Source organism: Apis mellifera, linkage group LG4, assembly GCF_003254395.2.
Source record: "Apis mellifera strain DH4 linkage group LG4, Amel_HAv3.1, whole genome shotgun sequence".
Taxonomy (NCBI): domain Eukaryota; kingdom Metazoa; phylum Arthropoda; class Insecta; order Hymenoptera; family Apidae; genus Apis; species Apis mellifera.
Window position 1 is genome coordinate 7,885,112 of NC_037641.1, and position 23,981 is coordinate 7,909,092.

Below are 23,981 nucleotides of genomic sequence, written 5' to 3' on the forward strand. Positions count from 1 at the left end.
TTGCGCGCGTGTTCCGCCTCGCTTGCATGCGCCTGTCACGGCGGCCTCCACGTTAATTCCACCTTTTCGTTTTGCCTCCACATTGTCATACGAATCTGTTCATCTACGCCCGCAGGATATTGATAATTCGTTCCATGAGATTGTATCTCAGAATATGATAAATCGTAGAAAAAAGAAAATGGACTAATTTTCCAATATCCTATAATCTTCTTACTAATTATACAAATTGCACACCTAAGTAATAGTAATAAAAGACTGGAGATACTTTTACAAAATTGTACTCACAATCAAATGCTTACATGCGACCACGAAAAGGAATGTCATTTTTGATACACTCAACAAGTGCAAAGGTGGAAAAATATAAAGCGACTCGAGACTCGTAAATATCCCAGGTGAGATCACCATATTCCGTTTTCTCACGCGTGACGTTTCCTTTCTGTATTGTTTCCACGAGGCGCCAATGTTTATGTTAGACCGGTCGTCGTCCGGTTCATTCTCGCGGCCTTAGTTTCGCGTGCATTACCGCAGTCCGTTCAGGCGAGTGGCATCAGCCGTGATACGTCAGGAACGGCGCCATGCTCCATACTGCGGCCGTGTACATACAGGGGAACGTGAATAATTCTCGTGTTTGGAAATAGAACGAAGGCAAAAGTGCGCTCGACCTGTGTTCCGCTCCTACGCTGCTGCCGACCCGTTACGAAATGCCTATCTGCGGCGGCTTATAATTTTGTACCTTGATTCTCTCTCTCTGGGGTGGAGGCGAACGTATAATCTGAATCTCGAAGGAGGGGGGACTCCTGCATTTTGTTTGTTTAGGAATGTTATAATAATATCATGTGAAACGAACGTTCCACAGTGTCGTGACGTGATTTTTATTTTTTCTCTTTTTTTTTTTTCACATGGATTCACGCGATTTTTATCAAGAGTACTCGTCCCGAATATATTTTATTTTGCTTAGGAATGTTAATAATATCGATGAAGCGATATCCAATTTTGTCACACACGAAGTTGTGCGACAAGCGCGATTTAAGTTAACGATGAACCGTGATCGTGTCCGATTTTTATCTTTTTTGGCCAAGATGTTATTACATGGTTGTATAATAAACATTAACTACCTGAAAACGATGTTTCTTCGGGTTTCCTCGAATACCGTGTATCGTTCGGTCGGGAATGTTAATAATATCATAAAGCGCATCCAATTTTGTCACACACGAATACACCGAACACCGATTTTAATTAATGAAATCCTGTTCGAGTTTTATTCATTGATTTGCTTAGGATGTTTTTATACGCGATTATCTTCTCTACTCGATTCACTCTCGCTTCAGAGTTTCTTTCCGGAATAAATGAATATCTATGGTATTCGAATTAATTTTTTCCGATCTATCTATTTCCTTCTCGATTCAGTACAGCGTGGATTAATTTAATTAATTCGTCGCACAATTTTGCGTTAAAAAGTCAAGTGCGATGTATGTATCGAGCGAATGACTGATAATGCGAATGTAACGAAGGAGGAAAGTATTTAATGATAGGATAAGAGATGGACGTTGAATAGCTTGTAATATTGGTTTTAAAAGATAATTAGGCAAGCAATTTTTAGTAATTATTAGCGATGAACGCGGAGAAATTTTTTGAGACTCGAGCATACCCACGTTTTTTTCCGATTTCTTTTAAGCAAATTTTCATTTCGTAAGAAAAAAATATTAAAATAATGCGGGATGTGGAAGAAAGACGAGAGACGAGAATCGTAAGAGGATGAAAGCAAAATTTCTCCAATGCCAGTCGGATAATTGGTTCATCGTTCGTACGTACGAAACATCTTTTATCCTCCGCGATATAATCTTAAGGGATACGAGTTAGAAATGTACACTCGTTTCGCGTGATATGGAAGTCGAGCGAAGAGCACCTTGATCAACGCTTTAATTGGACCAAGACACCGAGGCACCGAGAACGTGGACGGCCCTGGAGAATTTACCAGGCTTTACCGAATGAACGCACGATAAAGCGAGACAAAATCAGAACAAGAGGGAAGAAGAAAAAGAAGGGGAGGGGGGACGGTGAGTGGCGGCGGGCGAAAGAAAGAAAGAGAAAGGAAAAGAGGGAGAAGAGGAAAGAGCGAGGGACAGTTTGCGGAGGCCAGGCGCCTGATTACTAGCCAGCTCAGGACGCCAGACATACATAACTAAATAACTTCCTAAATTCTATATCATTTCGGAGCGGGTTCCAACGGTGAAATAACGCGTCTAGACGTTGCTGAAGAAAACGAACAACGGACGGCGGCAAAAAAAGAGCGAGCTTTAATGCGTCAAGACGCTGATTTATCCTCCGAAGTCATTTTCAATATGGGCTCCGTGAAATAAATTAATGGCGCCTCCGTTAGCTTGCAGGGGGGACAGTCGTCGATTCAGATTTTCTTATCTTTCCAGAAAACGATGACAAATGGACGAATAATTCGAATGAATGAAATTTAGTATTGATTTTTCATTCCTCTCACAACTTATCCTTAATTTATAAATGATACTGGATAATAATTAGTACCGTTGTTAAAATTAATAAAAATGTAATTAGAAATTGATGGAAGAAATATTAAACATTTAGTACAAGAAAGTATGTACAAATATCATAAAAATTGATTATTTGGGGAATTTTTATTAATCGAATTATTTTCAAAATATTAATCGGTACTATTAATATTATGATTAAAAAAAATTTATTAATAATAATAATAAATTATATAAAAGAGTTTTATACAATAAAAACCACGTTAACCTTATGTATCAACTCACTTTAACCTTCGATATTAACAGTTTTCATAACCTACATACTTTCATTTCAACGAAAGAATACAAACGAAGTATTACCAAGTATAAATTCAAAATTCTGTTGTAGATTCACCGATGAACTCGCAAGTATTCGTTCCTGTGGACTGAATCTAAAATCGCGTGAGTATATATACCAAAGAAATATATCGGTATTATTCAGATCGAGGAGCGTCATCTAGAAAGCGACTCGATAAAGCGAATTCTTTCCTGTCTGACCGATAACCGTTCTTCTTTAACATTCTTTCATCATTCGATGACGATGACACGTTGAAACGGATGTCTCCTTTACGAGAAATATCATGACTGAAATTCATCGTGGAATGTTGACCCTCAGGGTGGAGTACTTGTCGGTGACTGGCGCTGGCGCTAGGCAGAGGCGCTGGCGTCAGTCTGCTCGCCCGCTCGAGTAACCGCGACCGGCTGACGCCCCCCGTCTTCAGACGAGTCCACCTTGCGTTTTGCCCCCCTTCTTGCCTGGGATAACCTCCCCCCCGCCCTTGTTCGCTTCTTTCCCTCACCCTCCCTCATCACCACCTTTCCCTTCCGCCGCTTATCCTGCTTCACAACGTGTTCCAGTTGCATGGATCGCGAGCTAGAAGGAGATTTATGATCGATTGATTATCATTCTCAAAGTTTCCCGAAAATTCATCTATTTGGATATGAATTCATCGAATAACGATTATTCAAACGTAATCACGTTTTCCGTGCGAAAAGAACAAGTTTTTGATTAGTTGAAAGAAATATTTTTAATTTTTTTCCGCTTATTATAATATTTGTAGAATTTTTTATTTCATTCGTCGATTCGTTAAAATTTCGAAGATTCTCGTAAGTAATGTTCCTTGTAACGGATATATTAAATAATGTTTTCAATATTATTTGCACGTAATGTGTAATATTTCTATTCCATTGACAATATGTGGGTAATATCTATCAAAATATACGAAAAGAGAGAAAACGAAGATACGCAGTATAATTTTCAAAAGTACATTTGCGGTGTATCTGTAATACACGTACGAGTGGCGCCTCTTGCGGCGAACGCGACAAATAATGGCGCGGCGGCGACGGCCATGTTTAACAATCTCCCTTGTGTGTTTAGTATGCTGCGGTCGGTGTATCGGCGCGCCGAGACGAGACGGACGGGACGAGACGAGCGACGGCGGCGACGAGGAGGTGGAGGAAGAGGCGGTGGAAATCGGTGTGTGCGCTCATGACGGAGACCTCGTGCGTACCAGTCGCGTCGTCGAGCGGAGCCGAGTCGAGTCGTGTTACGGCCGTAATCGTGGTTATTCCTCGCAACAGTTTGCTCCGTGACGACGTCAGTATCTGTGCGCGAAGACGAGAAACGATTACCAGTAGAAGAATTTAAAATAGTTAAAAATCAAGTGTAACGTCGCGGTGAAACTGAATGCAATTCTTTTCCCTACTACATCCTAACATTTTTTATCCGAGTACGTATCGAAGTTTTAAACGTGCAACCGAAGCGCTACTCTCGTTCGACCTCTCTCGCCCTCCGCGAGTTATATATCCGATCTACGTGCGCTAGTCCTCCCTACTCTCTTTTTCTCGGTGTATATTTTGCTCTCTCTTCTAACTGTCTGTCTTACTCACGCGTTATCCCTCCTCATTAGTATCTCACTCGTTCTCGCTGGCTCTTCGAGCAGCGATTTCAAGAATGTGACAGTGCGCGTCCTCGCGGTCGCCTCGCGCGAATAAGCCCGCAGGCCGGCGACGGCGATGGGTGACGAGCGACAAGTGTTACGGTGAATAGTGAGAACAGTGAAGAAGTAGGGAGAAAAAGACAGACGATGCAAGCGGAAAATGTCACTCGGTGATACGCGTATACGGATGACGGGGAGTGATCGACGCGACAATCTCGAATTTGAGGTTAAAGTGTCGTGGTCGTCGTCGTCGTTGTTCTTGTTGTTGTTGTTATGTGGTGCCGGTGCGCCGGCATTGGCGACGGCACGGGCAAAGGAGTATCAAGAACGAAAACGGCACTATCGTATTCTACAGGGCTTGGCAGCCCGAGATTCAAGGGACATTGATCAAGCGCCGTGGTACATTGTTTGAGTACAGACTCATCTCCTAAACGAAGGAAGCGAAAAAAAGAAAGATTCGCAACGATACAAAACAATTTTTCGTAAGGCGATTGTGCCAATGTACGTATTATATACGCGCGCGCGTGTGTGTTTGTGCTTATGTGCCGGGTCGTGAGGTTAAGGCACCACATCGCCTGTCGATATACAACGTTGAGGAAAGTCAAGAACCGGTGTCGTGTGTGCGCGCGCGACCGATTCGTGCTGCTACATCTAACGGATAAGAAGTGTATCGTGATACTAATAGTGCGCGTCCGTAACCCCGCTGGCGACCGTTGCACCGTGCACATCTACGGACAACCAAAGCTGACGTTCGCGAACTGTCGAGACAAGTAGACAATCCTCGTGCCTTTTCACTTGTATATTATGCGCTACGTTTTTTCGTTCTCGAAAAAATCCTCGAGTACTTTTTGTCTCCGACGACAACAACTCCCTTTGGACACCAACTTATCCAACGCGACACATTTTCTTCAATGTTGTCATTTTGTTATTCAGACGTGAAGAACGTAAGATAACGTTTCAACGTTTGGTCGACAAAGCAAAAACAGTCGTCTCAAGGAAATAAAGTGGCGCTTTAGCTGATATCGTGGCACACAGGTAAATGAAGGTTCAAGATTAATAGACAGTATTTGTCTCAACCTCGTTTACAACGTATGAAAAAAATTATCGTCACAAAGGTAATATCGTTTATTATACGTTGATCCGTCCCATCGCTTGTCACGCGTCATCTTTAGTTGGAAATATTTTCGTTTTCCGGAACGAAAAAGAAGAACGAATGACATTCACAAAAACTGGAGTGTCGCGCGTATCGGATCTGAGCATTTGAACCAGTTTTAGCGCGAAACGAACGCCATCGTTCCGCTACAAGGGGACTGTCATACTATTTCGGGACCGTGATCCAAAGTGCACGAGATACGTAGAGAGCATAAATAAATATACGCGCGTGTTCTGGCCCCGTCAGAAGTCTCGAGCTGGGGACCGTCATTCGTCTGTGATTCCCTTCGGTCGTATGTGTGTTGGCATAAGGCGGCGGTGTTTGTTTTTTTTTCTTGACAGTGTATAACCGCCCGGTGTATATACTTCTCGTGTTCCGTTTTTTCGTCGTCGTCGTCACGTTGGCGAAAGAGGAGCGGCAACGGGGAAACTCAGCACTGCGAAAGGGAGAGAAACGAGGCGCGGGTAGAGGAAACTCGCGGTGGAAGAAGAGCGAGAGGGGACGGTGGAGGTGGTGGAGGGGGTGGTGGAAAGTGGCGTGTCCAGTGCGCGGTGGTGTGACGGTGTCGCGTCAGGCACCGATTCCAAATATTTCACATTTTCCGCGCGGCTACGTTGAAAAGTACTGGCCCCCAAATGCACGTACCGCAAATCCTGTTTCATGTTCATGTTCTGGAGCAAACGGACGGCGCTCACTAGACGTCTCCTAAAGGCCAAGGTCCGTGGAGAGCATGAAACCGAGTGTGAAGCTCAAGAGGATTCGTCACGTATTCATCGCGCAAACAACACGAGTGGCACCGACAACGACACGACGAGCAACGTGACGGCAACGACGGGCCAAACAACCAGAGGAGCGCGTGGAGCGTCGTCAGGAGGTGCAGTCGGCGGCGGAAGAGGGGGAGGCGGTGGAGGAGGAGGAGGAGGAGGGGGAGGGGGAGGTGGAGGAGGAGGAGGAGGAGGTAGCCGTATCTCGTCGAGTAGACTACATCAAGGTTGTTGCGGCGGTGATCAGAGCCAGGATGATGACGAGGATCCCGTTCGTTTGTTGAGGTGCAAGGAGCTCCTCAAATCGCTCAAGGAAAATCAACTAGAGATGTTACTCACCGCCGTCGAAAGTTGTGGTGCCGATCTCGGCTCGTGCATCCTCGTGCCACGCCAGCATACCGAGGACAGCTACGATACCGAGCAACAATCGCAACAACAGCAACAATGTTATCGTCATCATCGTTACCACCATTGTCATTACTATTATCATCATCCAACGCATCATCATCACTATCATCATCGGCATCATCGAAGACATCATCGTTCCTCGTCGTTGGAGAAGGACGACGATCAAAACTCTGAATCGGAGGATTCGTGCGCGTCGCCAATAAGACCAGATCGATGCAGAGTACCTGTTCGTGGCTCGCTCGACAATATGCCAATCGATCCTCACCTGCTCTGCTGCCAGATCTGGCGGTGGCCGGATCTCGCTCATTCGTCGGAGCTCAAGAGACTTCCTGTCTGTCATTCCGCTAAAGATCCTGTATACATATGCTGCAACCCTTACCATTGGAGCCGGCTCTGCAAACCCGGTAAGTAATTTTTCTTTTATTTTTCTTTTTCATTTTTTTTAAATGTTTTTTTTTTTTTTACGTGTGATTATTTAAAATTAGCAAACTTGTGCTATTTCATGTACATATATGTACTATATGTTGTTATTGATTTTTATGAGTAAATAATGAATAAAAATAGAGATGACCTTCCGATAAGTTTGAGAATTATTATGCTTTATAAGCATAATAATTTAATTATAGAAATGAAATAATGCTCTAGCTTATTAATAGATTTTATTTGATTTTATTTGTTTTGATTCATGTATAGATCGTAAATTATCGTCGCGCCATTACTTTTATAATAATTGCATCAATCTTAACCTTTCGTACACTTTCATTTTATTCAATTATTTCATTATCGTTTCTTGAACGATATATTAAATTAAAATAAGTAATATAAATATCGAATAGAATACAAAAAAGGAGAAAGAAATTAAAACGCAAAATGAACGTGTAATTCTTTAAAATTTTTCGTAATTGAATTAATTTGTAGATATAAAATAGAACACATTCTCATTTAATTATTTCATTTAACTTTGAATTAATTTTATAATAAATTTTGATTGAACATTGATTACATTAGAGAAATTGTAATTTCCTAATTTAAAAACGTAATTGAATTATGTTCGCATTGCAATAGAAGCAATTCACGAATTATTTTATAAATTTTCGTTAATTTTTGTCAAGATACACTCATGCACAATTAATTTCTCAATTAATAAATTGATTAATTGTGTTATAAATATTTCTCTCGAAATTTAAAGATCAAAAATGGATTATTAATCTTGACTTGATTCGAATAATTTCTTTTCCCCTTAAAAATTAAAAGCGCAATTAATTACAACAAATTTCTCATATTTGACATTTACACTCTATTAAAATGGCGGAACAGCACCGCTATTTGTCACAATTGACAAATACATCGGGGAGACCACGTTTAAACATCGGCACCCATAACCGAGAATGATTTTAAGCGTCGTTAAGATGTCTCGGAAAATCAGCTGTCACCACCATAAATTCCAGAAATAACAAATTTATGAAGTCATCTGCGTGTATATACGTATTATACCGTGAAGACATCGTAAATATAGAATTCCAATAAATTAGCAAACCTAGCAAACAATGGCGCGTTATTGTCTCCGGCAGCCAATCCACAATTATATCGTAAATTGTCACCGAGACGTATTGAATAAAATTGTTGGGCGAATAGAGTAGCATGGTAGCACGGATTCCATGCACGGACATCTGGACACGATCGTGACAAAGTTAATTAAATACCGATAGTTCAATGCACACGTGGAGTGGTCGATGGTCCACAATATAGTCGATCAGAAGTAAAAATTTTGCGAAACACACATAAATATATCAAGTTTTCATAGAAACCATTTTTACGTAGAAACGAATTTGAGATATGGATATATTTATTATTATTATTTTTTTTAAAAATACTTTGTTTTTGCTCAAAGAGATGAATATTTGAAAATATCTTAGCGAAGAATAAATTTTGGTATTCGAAAGGAACAGGCTTGGATAAGAATGACGATCCCCATTAAAAATACGGGTTAAACGCGCGATGATAGTTTCACGTCTTGCACTCGATTCCGTTTGGAATCGTCGAGAAACGTCGTCCACCACCACTTGTTCGAGACGGCATAAATACGTCGAGCGATATTTCACGCTCATTCCCGTACAGTTCACGCCGTTCTGACACAACAGTGGCACAAAGCCGTGCTTCATTGCCGATTCCCATGGCGAAGCAAAACCGTCCGCTTTCATCAAAATTTATTACTTCAACTGTTGCTCGCGACTGCTACCGTGAGGGCAATCAAGAACATTTACACGTATCGATACTATTCACTATTCCGCTCTTGTTCCTTTTGTCGTACACCCAGGGTTCAGGCTCGCGGAGAGGCAGCTCTGCGTAGCCCGCGCATTCAAACGCAATTCACCGGTGATATTTTTTATTCAGTCCACGAACGCGTGTACTCTCATTTACCTAGGAACCCGACACCAGCTGGACATCGACTAATCCTCCTCGCTATCGGTAATAAATTACCGGTTTCGCATTGACCCGAGGCTCTGCGGGCTCGTTAACGAGCCCCGTACAGGTGACGATTAGCATTTGGTTCGCGGCACGTTGTCGTTACAATGTCGGCCTTTCACGTGCTTAAATTATTCGCACGTCTCCGAAACGACGCTGGAGGTTTCACACGTCCCAAACACGGGCCGATCCGATCGGTTAACACGTATTTCGAATAAACCGATGGTTTTAATAGTTTCGATTCGATTTTTTATTAGCAGAATCTTCGATTAAATATCTCTCATAATCTGTTGTGTGAAAATAATTTTTTCTGTGTTTAAAATATCGTTCCAAAATAATATCTTCAAGTATAATAATTTTAATAATAATCTAAAATTAGAGATAATAATTGTTTCTTAGGAATGGATATATTCTATAATAATGATTAGTTGATGATTATCGAAATATTTAATATTGTTATATTAATTTTATATATATATCAAATATTTTATTTCATTTTTCGTAGCAGTCCAAAACTTTGAAAAAAAAATATGCTTGAACGATTGAGTTGTCATATTAGGATTGAGGAGCCGGATTTTTCTTTTGAAATAGAATAGGTTGTCTAACAGGTAGGCAATACCTGTTATCCCATCTGCTGGACGACATTTTTTACAGGTTTTGAATGGTGTTCCAGTGTAAACTCATAGCAGGTACGATTATCTTTTCGAAATCGAAATCTGCCTAGACTTATCAATTCCGTTTCATCTACTTTCTTTTCAAGATTTATGATTCTCTATTTTGGGAAAATGCCCATTCATCGCCCACTTACGTTGGAATTTAATCTCAGTTCCTTTATTTTCCCTTCTTTTTTCACATTTTTTCTAATACGGATAAATAGATTTTTGTATTGCAATATACAAAAAATTTTTTATTTATATTATAATTGTGTATAATAAATAAAATTAAATGTTATCGCAAATTTTGATTTTTAAATAATTCTTTTCATTAAATATCGAATTTTCTTCGAACGATATTATTTTTTATATTTTTAGAATTTCTCATCGATACGAGGAAATGAAATTATCACGAATCGTTTCAAAAATTTAACATATTTTCTTCAAACACTTGTATTCTCTGTGAAATAGGTTACAATTGCACGCAGAAATAACAAAAATCATCAAGTATATAGACTCGTGTCATTAGCTGGCACCTTGCATAATCGTAAAATTTATTAATTTCGTCGTCTTGTGATATCGTCTGTCTGCTCATTGGCGACGCGAATTCAATTACAACGAAAAAAGAAAAAAAAAAAGAAAAAAAAAGAAAAACAGTCGCGTTCTATCAATACAAAGACACGGTGTTAGGAGGAAAGAGATGGAGTAAATATAAGGCGCCAGCAAAACTGGCGTCTTTACGTAACTCCAACGAGTATTTAAGTCGGTTGTTGCCTGACTTTTGAGAAAAATTAGACGATTGACTAATCCTGATTGAAAATTTAAAACGATGAATAAACAAAGTGAACGAACGAATGAAAAGTAATCGAGCAATCTGATCATTTTGTTCGATTCTCGAATGTTTTTATCATTGAATCATCGGAGATGAGTATTTATTAATTGAAAATTAACATAATCAAATTGCGTTTGCGGGAGATTGAATATTGCATGTGAAATTAATTTAATGAAATAAAGTATATTAATACGAGTAAAATACGAATTAATTATGAAAACGTAATATAGTTTATTACCATTTTTTTTTATAATATCATGAATATGCATACGAATGACGATAGTTTATATTATCGTGATTTATTAAAATGATTTTTTATTAAAATGAGTCTTTATCGAAATCTTGATAAATTATTCAAATTACGAAAATATTTAGCTTTGGTTTTTTTTTTTTTCTTTAAATATTTAGAATTCTTGTTTAAGATAAATTTATTTTTATTTTCTATACTCTATAGTGAAATATATATATATATATAATAATTAAAGAGATAGAAACTAGTCAGTAGGAATAAAAAAAATGGTAATGAAAACTTTTGTTGTTATTCGAGTTCAATTACTATTATTACTTAATTTTATTACGCTTTCAGAAACATTGAATGGGAGCTTGGAAAACGAACGTTTAATACAAAATACATCTATAAATTATGAAAATTTATTGCTGCATTTCTAAAGTGTCGTTAGTATACCCAGCATCGAATATCGGTCGGCATATTTCCTCCCGAAAATATATAGTATATATATATATATATATATATATATATATATATATATATATATATATATATATATGTATATATATATATATATATATATATATATGTATATATATATATATATATATATATATATTCAAGAGAGGTTCTATTTATATTAAAATCATGTACTTCTAATCTTATTTATAATACGGCGCCAGTATATTTAATGTGCTCTAAATATCGTTCTGACGCGCAAATATCACCAACCATACGCACGACAGTGGATGAAAAACATCTCGAAATGGTACAAAACTCGTAATTCACAACGCGATCTCGATCGTGAATTTATTAAATGAAAAATCTATTTGCAGCTTATCTCGATAAAATCAACGTGGCTATACGATAAGAGGGAGGGGAAGGGAGGAAAATATTTTTAAAAAAGATCGTCATGACATTTAGGCGTGAAGCAATAGAAGAGATACGGTTACAAATACGGCCACGGCGATAAATTGTGTATACGTATATTGGACAAATGATTATGGGAACATTACTCTAATCGTTTTTATGGGACCGCCTTCTTATATTAGAATGTCTACAAGAAACTCGTAAACTAATATCTCCTAGCGGTGATATTGCAGCAATATTAATATAGGAAACGGAGAAACTGGCACTGTTCTCGATTTCGCGATGACGACGCCGATTCGTCACAGTTCGCCGCGCTGCGCGAGATCTATCGATAATCAGGAGCGCCGGAAAATGTGCGCGTGCAAGGTAAACATAGTGGCACACGACGCACCGGTTCAGTTTCCTATTAATAAACCTTATAGAGCCGAGGAGGCGGCGGATAATATACGTAGCGTATCGCGACATGAATCGCGACGGCGAAATTCGGCGAAATGAAAATCTGTATATAGGAAAATAACGAAATCCTTCGGATTCCACGGTGAGGTTTCTACGTCTAATAATAGCGGTGGATCGCTTGCGCCAGCGTTCTCTCGTGTATGTATGCGTGTATGTATATGCAGAGAAGAAGGCTGACGCGCATTTGGGAAAAGAGAATGAGAAATAACGCGAGGAGAAGATCGCTTGTGAAACGAGCGGATAAACGCCGTCGAAAGGGTAGAATCGACGAGTAGAATGTGTGCGACGATAGCGAAGGATTCGAGTCATACGAAATAAGAGTAAAAAGAGAGCGGAATCAGATGGAAAAGGAACGAAGAAGAAAGAGCCAATGATACTATCTGTTAGACCTGTTTCAAGGAGTTGATGATGGATAATAAAAATATACATATATGCCGGCGACCGGCATTTATCAATAGCCGTACAATCGAAGTTATGGTCAGAAGGAAATGAACCTAAAAATAAAGCGTATATTGGGCGAGTCGCGGCCTGCCAAGAAAGAAGAAAAGAGAGCAAGCATAGAGAGAGGGAGGTCGAAGAGAAATAGAAGAAAGAGAAGAAAAAGACGTGGCAGAGGGAAAGAAGAGAAGAAAGATAGAATGAAAGAGAGGAAGGGAGGAAAAAGAAAGATCGAGTCGGACGATATGCGAAGAACGAGGAGGAAAAGCGGTCTGAGGACGGGGCGCCGTGGAACATGTGTGGTTTCGAAAGGCGGCGGGGCGAGGGAATGGAGCAGTTGGGTGGAAAGGGTACTAGCGGGGAGAGAGGCGGGAGAAGTTGGCGGGAGAAGATGCAGTGGGAGGGGGTAGAGAGCGATAGCGGACGGGGAGAGGGAAGAACAACCCGGCGCCGCTGCGTGTCATTGCTGGCGCCAGCTAATTGTCGAGGCCAGTCGGCATTAGCCGACGAGCTGACCGAACCTAACCGAAGCAAGCACTGCGAAAGCAACTCGGTGCTGCATCGCGCCGGCTTCTCTCGGCTGTATTCGCCGGCCAGTGCCGCGTATACGATCATGCGCGCCGAATCAGCTCGATGCTTTTTGATTCCATTCGAATTCTCCGTTTACGCTATGTGGTCTTAAAGTCCAAGGATATTTCTGGGAATTGGAAGACTCGTTGGAACAAAAGAACCGCGTCCACAGGTAGTTTTCAGGAAGCGATTTCCAAGAGAGATTTTTCGTCGAGATATCCTATATTGAGTGGGGTTTCAAATCGAGATAACAGGTTTCTTTCTTGAACGGAGAAAGTAGGAACTTGAAAATGGAATTATCTGTTACTTAGGAAGACAGGGATTGAACATTTTATGCATCGAAACGTGGTTTTCGAAAGGAAGGAATATAAGGAAATGCGCGTAATATTTAAATTCAAAAGAAATAATAGTTTCATGATACGTATGCTTCATTGTCGAATAAGTAGAAAGTACGAAAAATTAATATTACATACACAAATATTATAAAGACGGCAAATAATGATTACAAAGTACATGTTGAATCGTGGAAAAAATAAATAAATAAATAAAATATCGATAGTATTTTCCGGTTATCAATTATTATCACATACCTATTAAAGTTTTTAATAATCTCATTGAATTAAATTTTTATTTTGAAATAATTATATCCAATATAATTTCTCTTCACGAATTTCACGAACAAACAAGATACTTCAATATTCGCTTTATCGAAATTAGGACATAACATAAATTAATCATCATTTTCGTCACGTCGCCATTATATATAGTTATTGAATATTATATATTTTAAACATCGTTTATGCAAAATATGATCAAAATTTCAATTCTCAATGTTTGATTTACTTAATTTCAAGGATTGGTTTTGAGAATATTATGCTTTAAATATGTACGATGAGATGAGAAAACAGGTTTGCCAAAGGAATTAAATTATTTATTAATGCCACGTGGATCAATGTTCAATGTCTGGGAGGGTTTTTTTTTTTTTTTTTTTTTTTTCTTTCTTTCTTTTACGATCGTGCCTTATTTCGTGAACGTGTTCACCGGATCTGAATACGATACTCTATCGTAAACATTATCATCGAGGATTTTATAGTCGTCGAGAAACACGGTTATAGCGTTCGTCGACATTTATCGAAGGTGAATCGCATTCACGGTGGCGCCTTGTTTTCGCAACGCACAACGCACACAAAGAGGAGGACAGGCACCGGTATGTGTTGTTGTCTTTATCTGTTTTTGCGTCCGACAGCGTTCGAATATTGGCGGCGTCGTTAATAATTCACTTCGACAAATCGATTATCATCAGCCAGACGGCGTCATTACGCAAATTGTCGCACTTGTAGTATGTTTCTTATCATTCCCAAGTTTATTTCGTATTTAGAATAATTTTCTCCTCTTTGCATTACGTTTGCATTATCGGTTTGCTCGAGCACGATTTCCATATTTTTTTTTTTTCATTTCGTAGTATTTTCAAACGACAAAAAAATACAATCGCTCTTCATCGACGAGACAAAGATAATTATCGTATCTTTTATTCTATTTTATCATACACTTTTTTTTTTTATCAGGATTTTTTTATACTCGTGATATTGAAAATACAATTGTCTTTATAATGAGATGATCGCATTGACGCACGTTATCGAAAATTGGGATATCGATTTTTAGGAAGTTTAATGTAAACGTGTAATATGCCGTATTTTCTATTAATAGTGGAAGATATGCGTCTAAAATTTCAACACTTTGGCACCAGTACTATAATTCTTCGCGATGACATTAAAATTAATGGAGGAAGAGATATTATTCGGGAGGGAAGAAAAATGATAACCTTATTTAATCGATAAGAACAACTTTTTTTTCTTTCCATTTTGCGAATAATCTTTTTTAGATTTCTCTGAAAAAAAAAATATTATAAATATTGTGACCGATAAATAAAGTTGAGTAATAAAGCTTTTTTACACGACAAAACTTTTGAATGATATAAAATTAACTTAGGGAATAGGTAAACGGGGAATTTTCTTGCTACTATCGTATAAATGTACGATAAATTTAAAACAAAGGTCACATAGTTTCAGGGAAATCATTTTGACAAATGTAACTTTGAAAATACAGTTATTTTAGATATTATTCTAGGCCATTTCAACCTTACGCTACCCAAGTCTAGGTCATTTTAATACCAGTCTGCTACTTAAGCAGTGGTCATATATCACGTTACATACATTGTAACTCTTTAAGTCTTCATGAAACTCCTGATTAAGCAATCTAATAATTTCATCTTTTTAAATTTAACCAGATATATAATCTTATTGTTACCAATTAATTTAACTTCAACTTCTGTTATTTACTCCTTTTTTTTTTATATATATATTTTATTCTTCTAAGAATTTATAACTTGGAAATAATTGTCACGATAATAGGCAACTTTGACGTTGTCATCATTTATCATTCAAAATTCCAAAGTCATTTCATCTTCTTTTCATTCACTACTTTTTTTATTTAATTCTGCTTTTTAAAGATTAGTCATATTTATTATCATCCACATAAATGTAAATCTATTGTACCCAATTCTATAGTATACAAATAATCATTCTCTTCTAATTTTCATTACCATACAATACAATTTTGTCTTGTCGACCATTTTTCCATTATTCATTATTTTCTTCACTCTCTACGTTTAATTACACAAACAAAAAAATGTTTTCGACACTGCGATGAATATTGAAAATGAATTCTCGATAACAATTTATTCCTGAGATTTGCTCTCGCGCGAAAATAAATTTTGGACAGTTATTATCAAGGAATATCTTCGAGATCAATTTTCGAGAATTTCAATTCACATAGTTTTCACACTTTTCTTGATATTTTGACTTCGAACTAGAAAGGGAAAGGGCTTGTACCTCATAATCGACACGCGACACTCGGGTTTTCTACACCTTTTATATCGCAACCTGTGCAAATATATAGCGGCCATTGCCGCCTTAAGCTTCAACCCACCATTCATTCCTCGTCCGACCGTGCAAGGCGAGGCAATGGCAAACAAGGTCATCGTGTTTTGGCAAAGTGGAGGAACGCCGGCACACGATGCAGAATTTCAAATCAAATGAGTCAGAAATTTAATTTTAATTGATACGCCTCGATTCGATACGAGGGAATCTTTGTCTTCGAGTTTGTATGTATTACATGATATTAGAAAAACAAGTGAATTCGGGGAAAAGACAAGAACAATTTTACAAGTGCAAGTATAAATAAATGTTTAAAAACATTATTTTGAAGATCGTGTCCTTGTTTGTTATGTAATTGACAATGATGCATTTATCTGTTTTTTTCGGAATATTCTTTTTTAATTTTTTTGTATAATTTATAGATTTTATGTTTATAGATAGAAATAATAGATATTTTATTTGTTTTATTAATTTTGTTATTGAAAATGAAAATAAATTAAAAATAAAAACGAGGAGTTAATTTGATCGAGAATAGAGAATTACAAGATTATTCAAATAGAGAACAGTCACAAGAAAAATAGAAATAAAATTAAATTTTGTAATTTATAAATATATTTCATGAATTTGCGATTTGTTCCAAGTGTGAACGGAATCGCAGCATCTTGTATCTTTGTTATTGTTCATTTGGAAATCGAGAATTGAGACGATCGTGACGAAAGATTCGTGTAGGCGCCGTGTGTCAGCCATATTGATTGTTACCGTTCAGGAATTTTTGGCGTTAAATATATTTCACTCTGTTTGTTACAAATGCACAGATCGAATTCCATTATATCTATGATATAAATCACAAATTTAGTTTCTCTAATTTGGGATTGTAAATAGAACAAACAACAAACTTTAAGTGTCTATTTGGCAAGTTACGTGTAATTCAAGCACCATTTTATTACGTTCAATGATATTTTCCTCGAATCCTGATTCTTCCTACAAATCGAGCAATGCATTTATTTTCAATTTTAACAATTTTCAATTTACAATTTACAATTTTCTTACATATCGCCGATCGACGTTCCATTAATTGCAATAATCCCCACTATATTCTCTTTCCTTCTTTCCCATTACCCATTATCTTTCTCACATTCGTTTCCTCGCATGTCAAGTAGATTCAGATTAACCCCTTCGCATCCGCGGACGAGATATCTCGCGACACGATGTTGTTTATGCGACACATTGGACAAGATATCTCGCGACACGATGTCATTCATCCACTTACTTTAGACTCATTTACAATTCCATGTTATTTCTTGCAAGAAAGATAAAAAAAAAAAAATAAATAACAAGATGTCCCTTACTTGTTTCTTTATTTGCAATCAACATTTCGTACTACACACGATACTTTGCGAGCAAATTGAATAATCTATTACAAAATTAATCGAAATACTGTAAATAAATAATAAGTTTCTAAAACGCCTCAAAGATATCGTTTCCACACAATACAGTTTCTCGATATATAATATGCATTGAAACGCGTTACTTTATATCGCTCACGATTCCCTATATATAGGGAATTCGTACAACGCGTACCACTACACGAATCCACCAATATCCTCGATACGTTCGCTCAACGTATTTCCCAATGCGCGCATAATTAACCGAGCAATCAACGCAACGATCCATCCAACAAAAGTCCTCTCTCCGTGTAAAAGAAACGAGTACCATTGAGTTATGGCTTGATCGTTTGGAAGGAAAGGACTCGTTAACCCAGTATTGGACGCGGCCTTGCGATCGCCTAATCGTGTTGCAGATTCGAACGCAACGTTCCTTGAGAATTCGTTCGGGCAGACGCGACTGCGCGTCGCGCCGACGCGCATCTCGATAGAGGCGCCATGTGCAATACACGCCACGGTTACCTTGACGGGCTCGCGGCAGAGGTAAGCACGTTGCAACAGTATCCATGATAACGCGTAAAAGGACGAAAAACGTGGTACCGGTTTCGCCCCAATCCAATAATAGTAATCGTCCGCTTTTGGAACGTTTGCGAAGTGTTGTGTGACGGGCGCCAGGCATCTAATTTCCCATCTAATCCCGCGCTTTAATCGGAGCCTTGAGTCGGTTTCTAATTTTCCTCGCGGCTGAGACGCGGCGAGGCCGTCGTCGCCTCGCGGGAATCCGTTTTGGATTAAAGCGGGAATCGGGACGCGGAGCGCGTAACGAGATTCCCACGAAAATAGATCGATCGAGGTCTGGCGCCTTTAATGAATGTGTTCGTTCGCTTTTAACGATCCTCGCCGTTTTTCAACCGCCGCTCATTGCGAAACGAACAATGATTCTTCTGGTGTTGGATGTTAATATTATTTTATCTTCCTTCGTATAGGAAACGTGTGTGTATATGTGGAAGAGCCAAGTATTTTGTCAAACTTTTTTTTTCTCTTTTTTTTTTTTTATTTCTAATTTTCAAGGATTGAATTGGGAAATAATTTTCTGAAAGATAATTTTTTTTTTCTCTTTTACGTTTAGTCGTGCCATTCTTGCGGTAAATACCACTCGATATGCTTCGTAATAATTGTCAGTTGCGTGACCGTCATGTATAATTTACTGCTTTTAACGTTTTACGATATGTGCATGTATTTTGTCCTCCTTAGGTAAAATTTTTTTATCCGACGAGTATTTCATTAAGTTTTATGTTCATAATATATATATATATATATATATATATATATTTTATCCTTATACTCGAATTATATTCGTAAGATAACAATCTTTGAGAGCAAATCTTTGTTAAATTTAAATAGGATTTAATATCGATGAAACTTTTACTGTCATTATATTTGTAAATCATCTCGAAGAAAAATTGTATATTCAATCTATTGTTTTTTTCTCATTTCAGAGTCGCCACCACCCCCGTACTGCCTTATTGCCGACAGACTGAGACCCGAGGGTGAGTGCATTTTTTTTTCTTTTCACATTTTAATCGTGGATAACGACATACGTGTGTGTGTGTGTGTGTATACACGATCACATTCCACGGTTGGCCGTACGTGAACACATGGAATGTAACCCCACGCAATCGTTCGAGCGATAACTCATGTTTATTACTCGCAAACGTTTTAGCATTCGAGTCGCGGAGATCGTCCTTTAACGCGTGTCACATCTCACGACCTAGCTCAAAGCAAAAATTCTACGTGGACTATCGCAGCGGACGTTGTCTCACGTTGTTTGAATTAAATTCCTCGAATTAATTCAAGCATCATTGTGCTCAAAACATTTTAGCATAATGTAATGGTCGTGAAAGTTTTCTTTACCCGGTTCGGATAAATGGAAATCGATATGTATGGAAATTAGTTTTGAAACAAGATTTATTTTCAATTTGAATTTTTTTCGAAACCATTGAAACTTGGAAATATAATGAGAACGAAGAATTGAAAATGAATTGAAATACATAATTTTTTCCTTAATTTTTTATCCTTCAAATTTCGATTTAGATAGACGAAATAAATTAATAATTTCTTCTTAAGAAATTCCCAAAGAGATTTAAACGTAGGAACTTCAAAAGTAGAGCTTGATAATTTTACCAGACAGATAAATATCGATCGAGTAGATCGATGTTTGCCGGTGTGTCTACGTCAACCACGGAAACGGCGATACTCTGAAACCTATAGCCATATGGCTCGTCGCAATCAATAAAAGATCGACTTACAACACGTCCGTTCGAGTTTATAAGATGATCTTTTATGCATAAAATATTCGACGATGCCCAATGGAAATCGAAACGCGGCTCGATTTCCTCCCTCTTGATATTTCAAAATTTAAAAAGAAAAAAATTCCTCGTATAATTATAAATTATACTTGCAAAAATCGGATCGAAAAATTTTACCCAGAATTTATTCGTTTATTTCGTAAGCATATTTCTATAATATCCAACTAAACCAGTCCTCTTCCCTTCCCTTCCCTTCCCTTCCCTTCCCTTCTCGGTCCCTTATTTTGGAAAGAATTTTTTCCGAACCCCAAAATTATGCTCCTCGCTATTTTTACGACCAAACTTTTACAATGCTCGGTGGTTCTGCGGCTGGTTTTGACTAGCCGGCCTCCCCGTTTCTTCTTTCCTTTTCTCTTCTCGTTCGCCCGATCCTAAACTGGTTCTCGGGATCGATACGCGGATCCCTCGGCCACCATCGATAGATTCGCATGTTGTTCGAGAGAGGAGGATCGAGCCCGTTCGATCTCTCGTAGGCCGCGTCCGTTGCGTAACGACAAAGTTGGCTATATAGCGAAATCGTCTTCGCAAGATCGATGTCTCGGTGTTGTCGCGACTTTCAATTAAGTTGAGCATCGGGCTAGAAATTATTTCCGACGATGACTCGGGATGCTTGAATTAATTGGTACCGACGATATCCAATGATTTATATTTATGAATGTAGGTGATTTGTTTCGTTCGTTCTTCTTTTCAATGCTTACGGAAAAATAATGTTGAACGTAATTTTGAAAAATAAAATAAATCGATCGTATGTATATATTCGAATCGAGTGAAAAATAGTGTAAAATTTAGTAAGAAATTATTGAATCTCGATACGTTAAATTTTAGATGATCTTAATTACACGATATAAAAAAAAAAAAAAAAAGAAAAAAAAAAAAGAAAAAAGGAGAAGAAAGAAAAGAGAAATTATTTAGAGAGGTTAGAAAATTGAATGTTAAGATTGTCATTTCAATTCTGTGAAAAAGAATATTGCACAATTTAATTACAGACAATTAATTTCACACCTATTAAAAGTTCCTTTCGTAAAATCAATTACCAAGCACGATTATTTGAAATTACAATTTTCCATTGAAATTGATTTTCCGCAAGACTTTGTTCCAACAAGTTACAATTACCTATGGACAAAAGCAGCTTTTGTTTCCTCCGGAAAGAAAGTTTTTCGTTTTTCGAAGAATTCATTTCTGTGTTACGCCACTTCATCTGGAAAATTCATAATCGCCGCCTATTTTTCGTTCGCAATTAAGATTCGCGAAATTTTTTTTTTCTCCCTCCCCTTTAACTTAACGCTGTTAGCCTGTGCGTTAAATTCAACACCGCGATTAATAGAAACGCGCACATTGTGCGAGACGGTTGAAATCGCGCGATAACTTGTATACAAAATGGCAACGTTTGTGCCAAGCTCGATATGACGAAATAATAGCGCCTTTGGCTACAAGAACTGTACATCCGCTGACGTTTAATATACGAGTATAGGAGATATATGTATATATACACACACACACGCTTTCGGCACACGCTTATAAATCGTCAATAGAAATAACATCGGTTCGCGAGTTATGCCACTTGAGGTGAATATCTCTTGCCGACATTGTGGCCGCACCAAAGCCTGTATTTATATAAACCTATCCTGTCAGGGGTCCAATGTTCTTGAAGGTATAATTAAGCTTGAAAGCTGCGTACAGCCACGTTCGCAACACGATCTTCCTATAAGTTTAATCGTTTAGACGTGATACGAAATTATATCGTTGAACGTATACAATAAACGAGTGAGTCGGTTGATCGTTGAAGAACGAAGGGATGAAAGCTTCGAGAAAATGGAAGGAAAGGATAAAGGATTTCAAATAATAATATTTTCAAAGTTTTGGCAAATATAATTTTCATTGCGTTGAGCTTTCAACTAATTAATATTTAAATTGTTCTAATAGAAGATGAAAGGATTGAGTAAATAAAATTAGAAAAACAAGAGAAAATGAAAACTCGATACTCGATTAAACTATATATATATATATATTCCATGGTCCACGAAATAATTATAATCATAATGCGAATATCGAATATAAAAAGCTTCCGAAAAGAAAAAGGAAAAAAAGGCAAGCAAAGAGACGGGATGATAAATCGAGGAAAAACAAATTAAATCGCGTGTAACAATCGTGGACATAAGATGAGGTCATAATTCAATTAAAGAATCGTCTAAAGATCGTGTGAATCATTAGAACGAATTTATCATTTTATCGTTTTGCATATCGACGTTTGACGTTTTTTTTACAATAATAAATAAATCCTTTTTTTTTTTCGATCGAGTTAACAGTTCGTGTGAATCGTTTCTTCGAAGGAGAGAGAAAAAAACGCGAGGTCTCTCGCGATAGGAATATTAGCACGATAAAAATCTGGCGTTATTCGTCATCGTAAATGGAAGGAAGGGAAGGGAAGAGAAGGAAAGGAAAAAAGGAGAGAAAAAGGAAGGAGGAGGATTTTTTTTTCGATTCCTCCTCCTCCTCCTCCCCCTTCGAAGAAAGAAACTCGTTATGAGTTTGTCTGTCACCGAGGCGGTAGATGTAGCCACGTGTGATAGATTTATGCTCGAAGGAAGGAAACTGGGCCAGCGCACGATGGAGCAGAGGAGATAAAAGACCGCGCGCATCGCCACTTGTTGCATCCAGCCGGGAAATAGGAGAAATTTCTTCATTCATGAAACTCGAACCAAACTCGTTCCGCAATATAAGCCGGACTACGAGAGCCGGTGGCAATTAAATCGGATGGAAACGATGGCTGGGAGAGAATGGAATTTACAGGGAAGGGAATATTTAATATCCTCTTTCGATTGGAAAATTAACGATTTAAAAAAATTCGAACGCCTCGCGTGGTGCATCGATCTTAGATATTCGTGTTCGAAATTTTTTTTTACCTAGATTGAATAGAGAGACGCGCAAGGGATTTTTAAAGAAAAGATTCTTTAAAACGGGCGGATAAACTCGATTCCAATGGTAAACATAATTCATCAACGAAGGTGTTGAGGGAATATCTGATCTCAGTTTTTTCATCGAACAGTTTTTCGTCGAAAGTAGATGCAAGTCAGCGATATTCAAGGCTCGTTCGATTGGATATTTTACCGAAGTGAAAAAATTGGAGGAAATATTTACGGGCGGGTCTCTCATTAATTTTTTCCCGCGAGATAATTTATGGAAAAGACGCGATAATTTTTAAAAGTCATCCTCGATTAATTTTTCGTTTTAAAAAAAAGAATAATAACAATAATAATAAAAATAAAAATAGAGAGAGAAGAAAGAGGGAAACGAGAAGCGTGTGCAAGAGGAATTTGTGCGGAGATACGATTTATTTCCGCACGTGCTCTTTGCACGCGCTGTCAGCGACAGAGTTCCAGCAACGGTTGCGCAAATTTCAACGAATACGACGAAGGACATGGCACAACGCAGTCCGTGCAGTCCCTTTCAAACGCACGAGGACAAATCTTGCTCGTATTGCGTTACGCCGCGCTGCGTTTTTAAGCTTCCCGCTCTCGATCCGTCCTGAATCACCGTATTGTTCCAGCACGGCCGAGACCACGGCTAATGCTGATGACATTCTATATCGTTCCTTCAATTAAAATGGCGAATTTAACCGGGCGGAATTACCGGCCTGTTGGAATGTATTCTAATTTTGTCGTGAACGTTTTTCACGTTTAAAAAAAAAAATTACGTATCTATATATCGTCATTTTGACAGGTTTCGATAGACCTATCTTATTTTCAAAGTTAAATTTTTTTTTTTCAAACCGTGGCGCATACAAGATAATCTTGGATAATTTGACTGCGTCGTTTGATATTCCGCGCATCTTTATATCGTTATCATCAGAACTTTCCACGAAACTAGATTTCAGATTTCAAGCTCTTTTGTGTACACTTGCGTTATATTACCAGTGCTGAAACTTTTGATTTATATGATTCGAGATGTTATTGTGTGCGTATTTTATTTAAT

General features: G+C 38.0%; 1 protein-coding gene across 1 annotated transcript in view; it reads left to right on the forward strand.

Annotated features, from left to right (window-relative positions):
- The first annotated feature begins 2,927 nt into the window (after positions 1 to 2,927).
- LOC413371 (mothers against decapentaplegic homolog 6) overlaps positions 2,928 to 23,981 on the forward strand; it is a 68,914-nt gene continuing 47,860 nt past the window's right edge. The window contains exons 1-3 of the mRNA XM_396816.6: positions 2,928 to 2,942; positions 3,919 to 7,209; positions 19,140 to 19,190. Coding sequence (XP_396816.5) covers positions 6,294 to 7,209; positions 19,140 to 19,190 — 967 coding nt within the window. The 5' untranslated portion in view covers positions 2,928 to 2,942; positions 3,919 to 6,293. The remainder of the gene's footprint in view (positions 2,943 to 3,918; positions 7,210 to 19,139; positions 19,191 to 23,981) is intronic.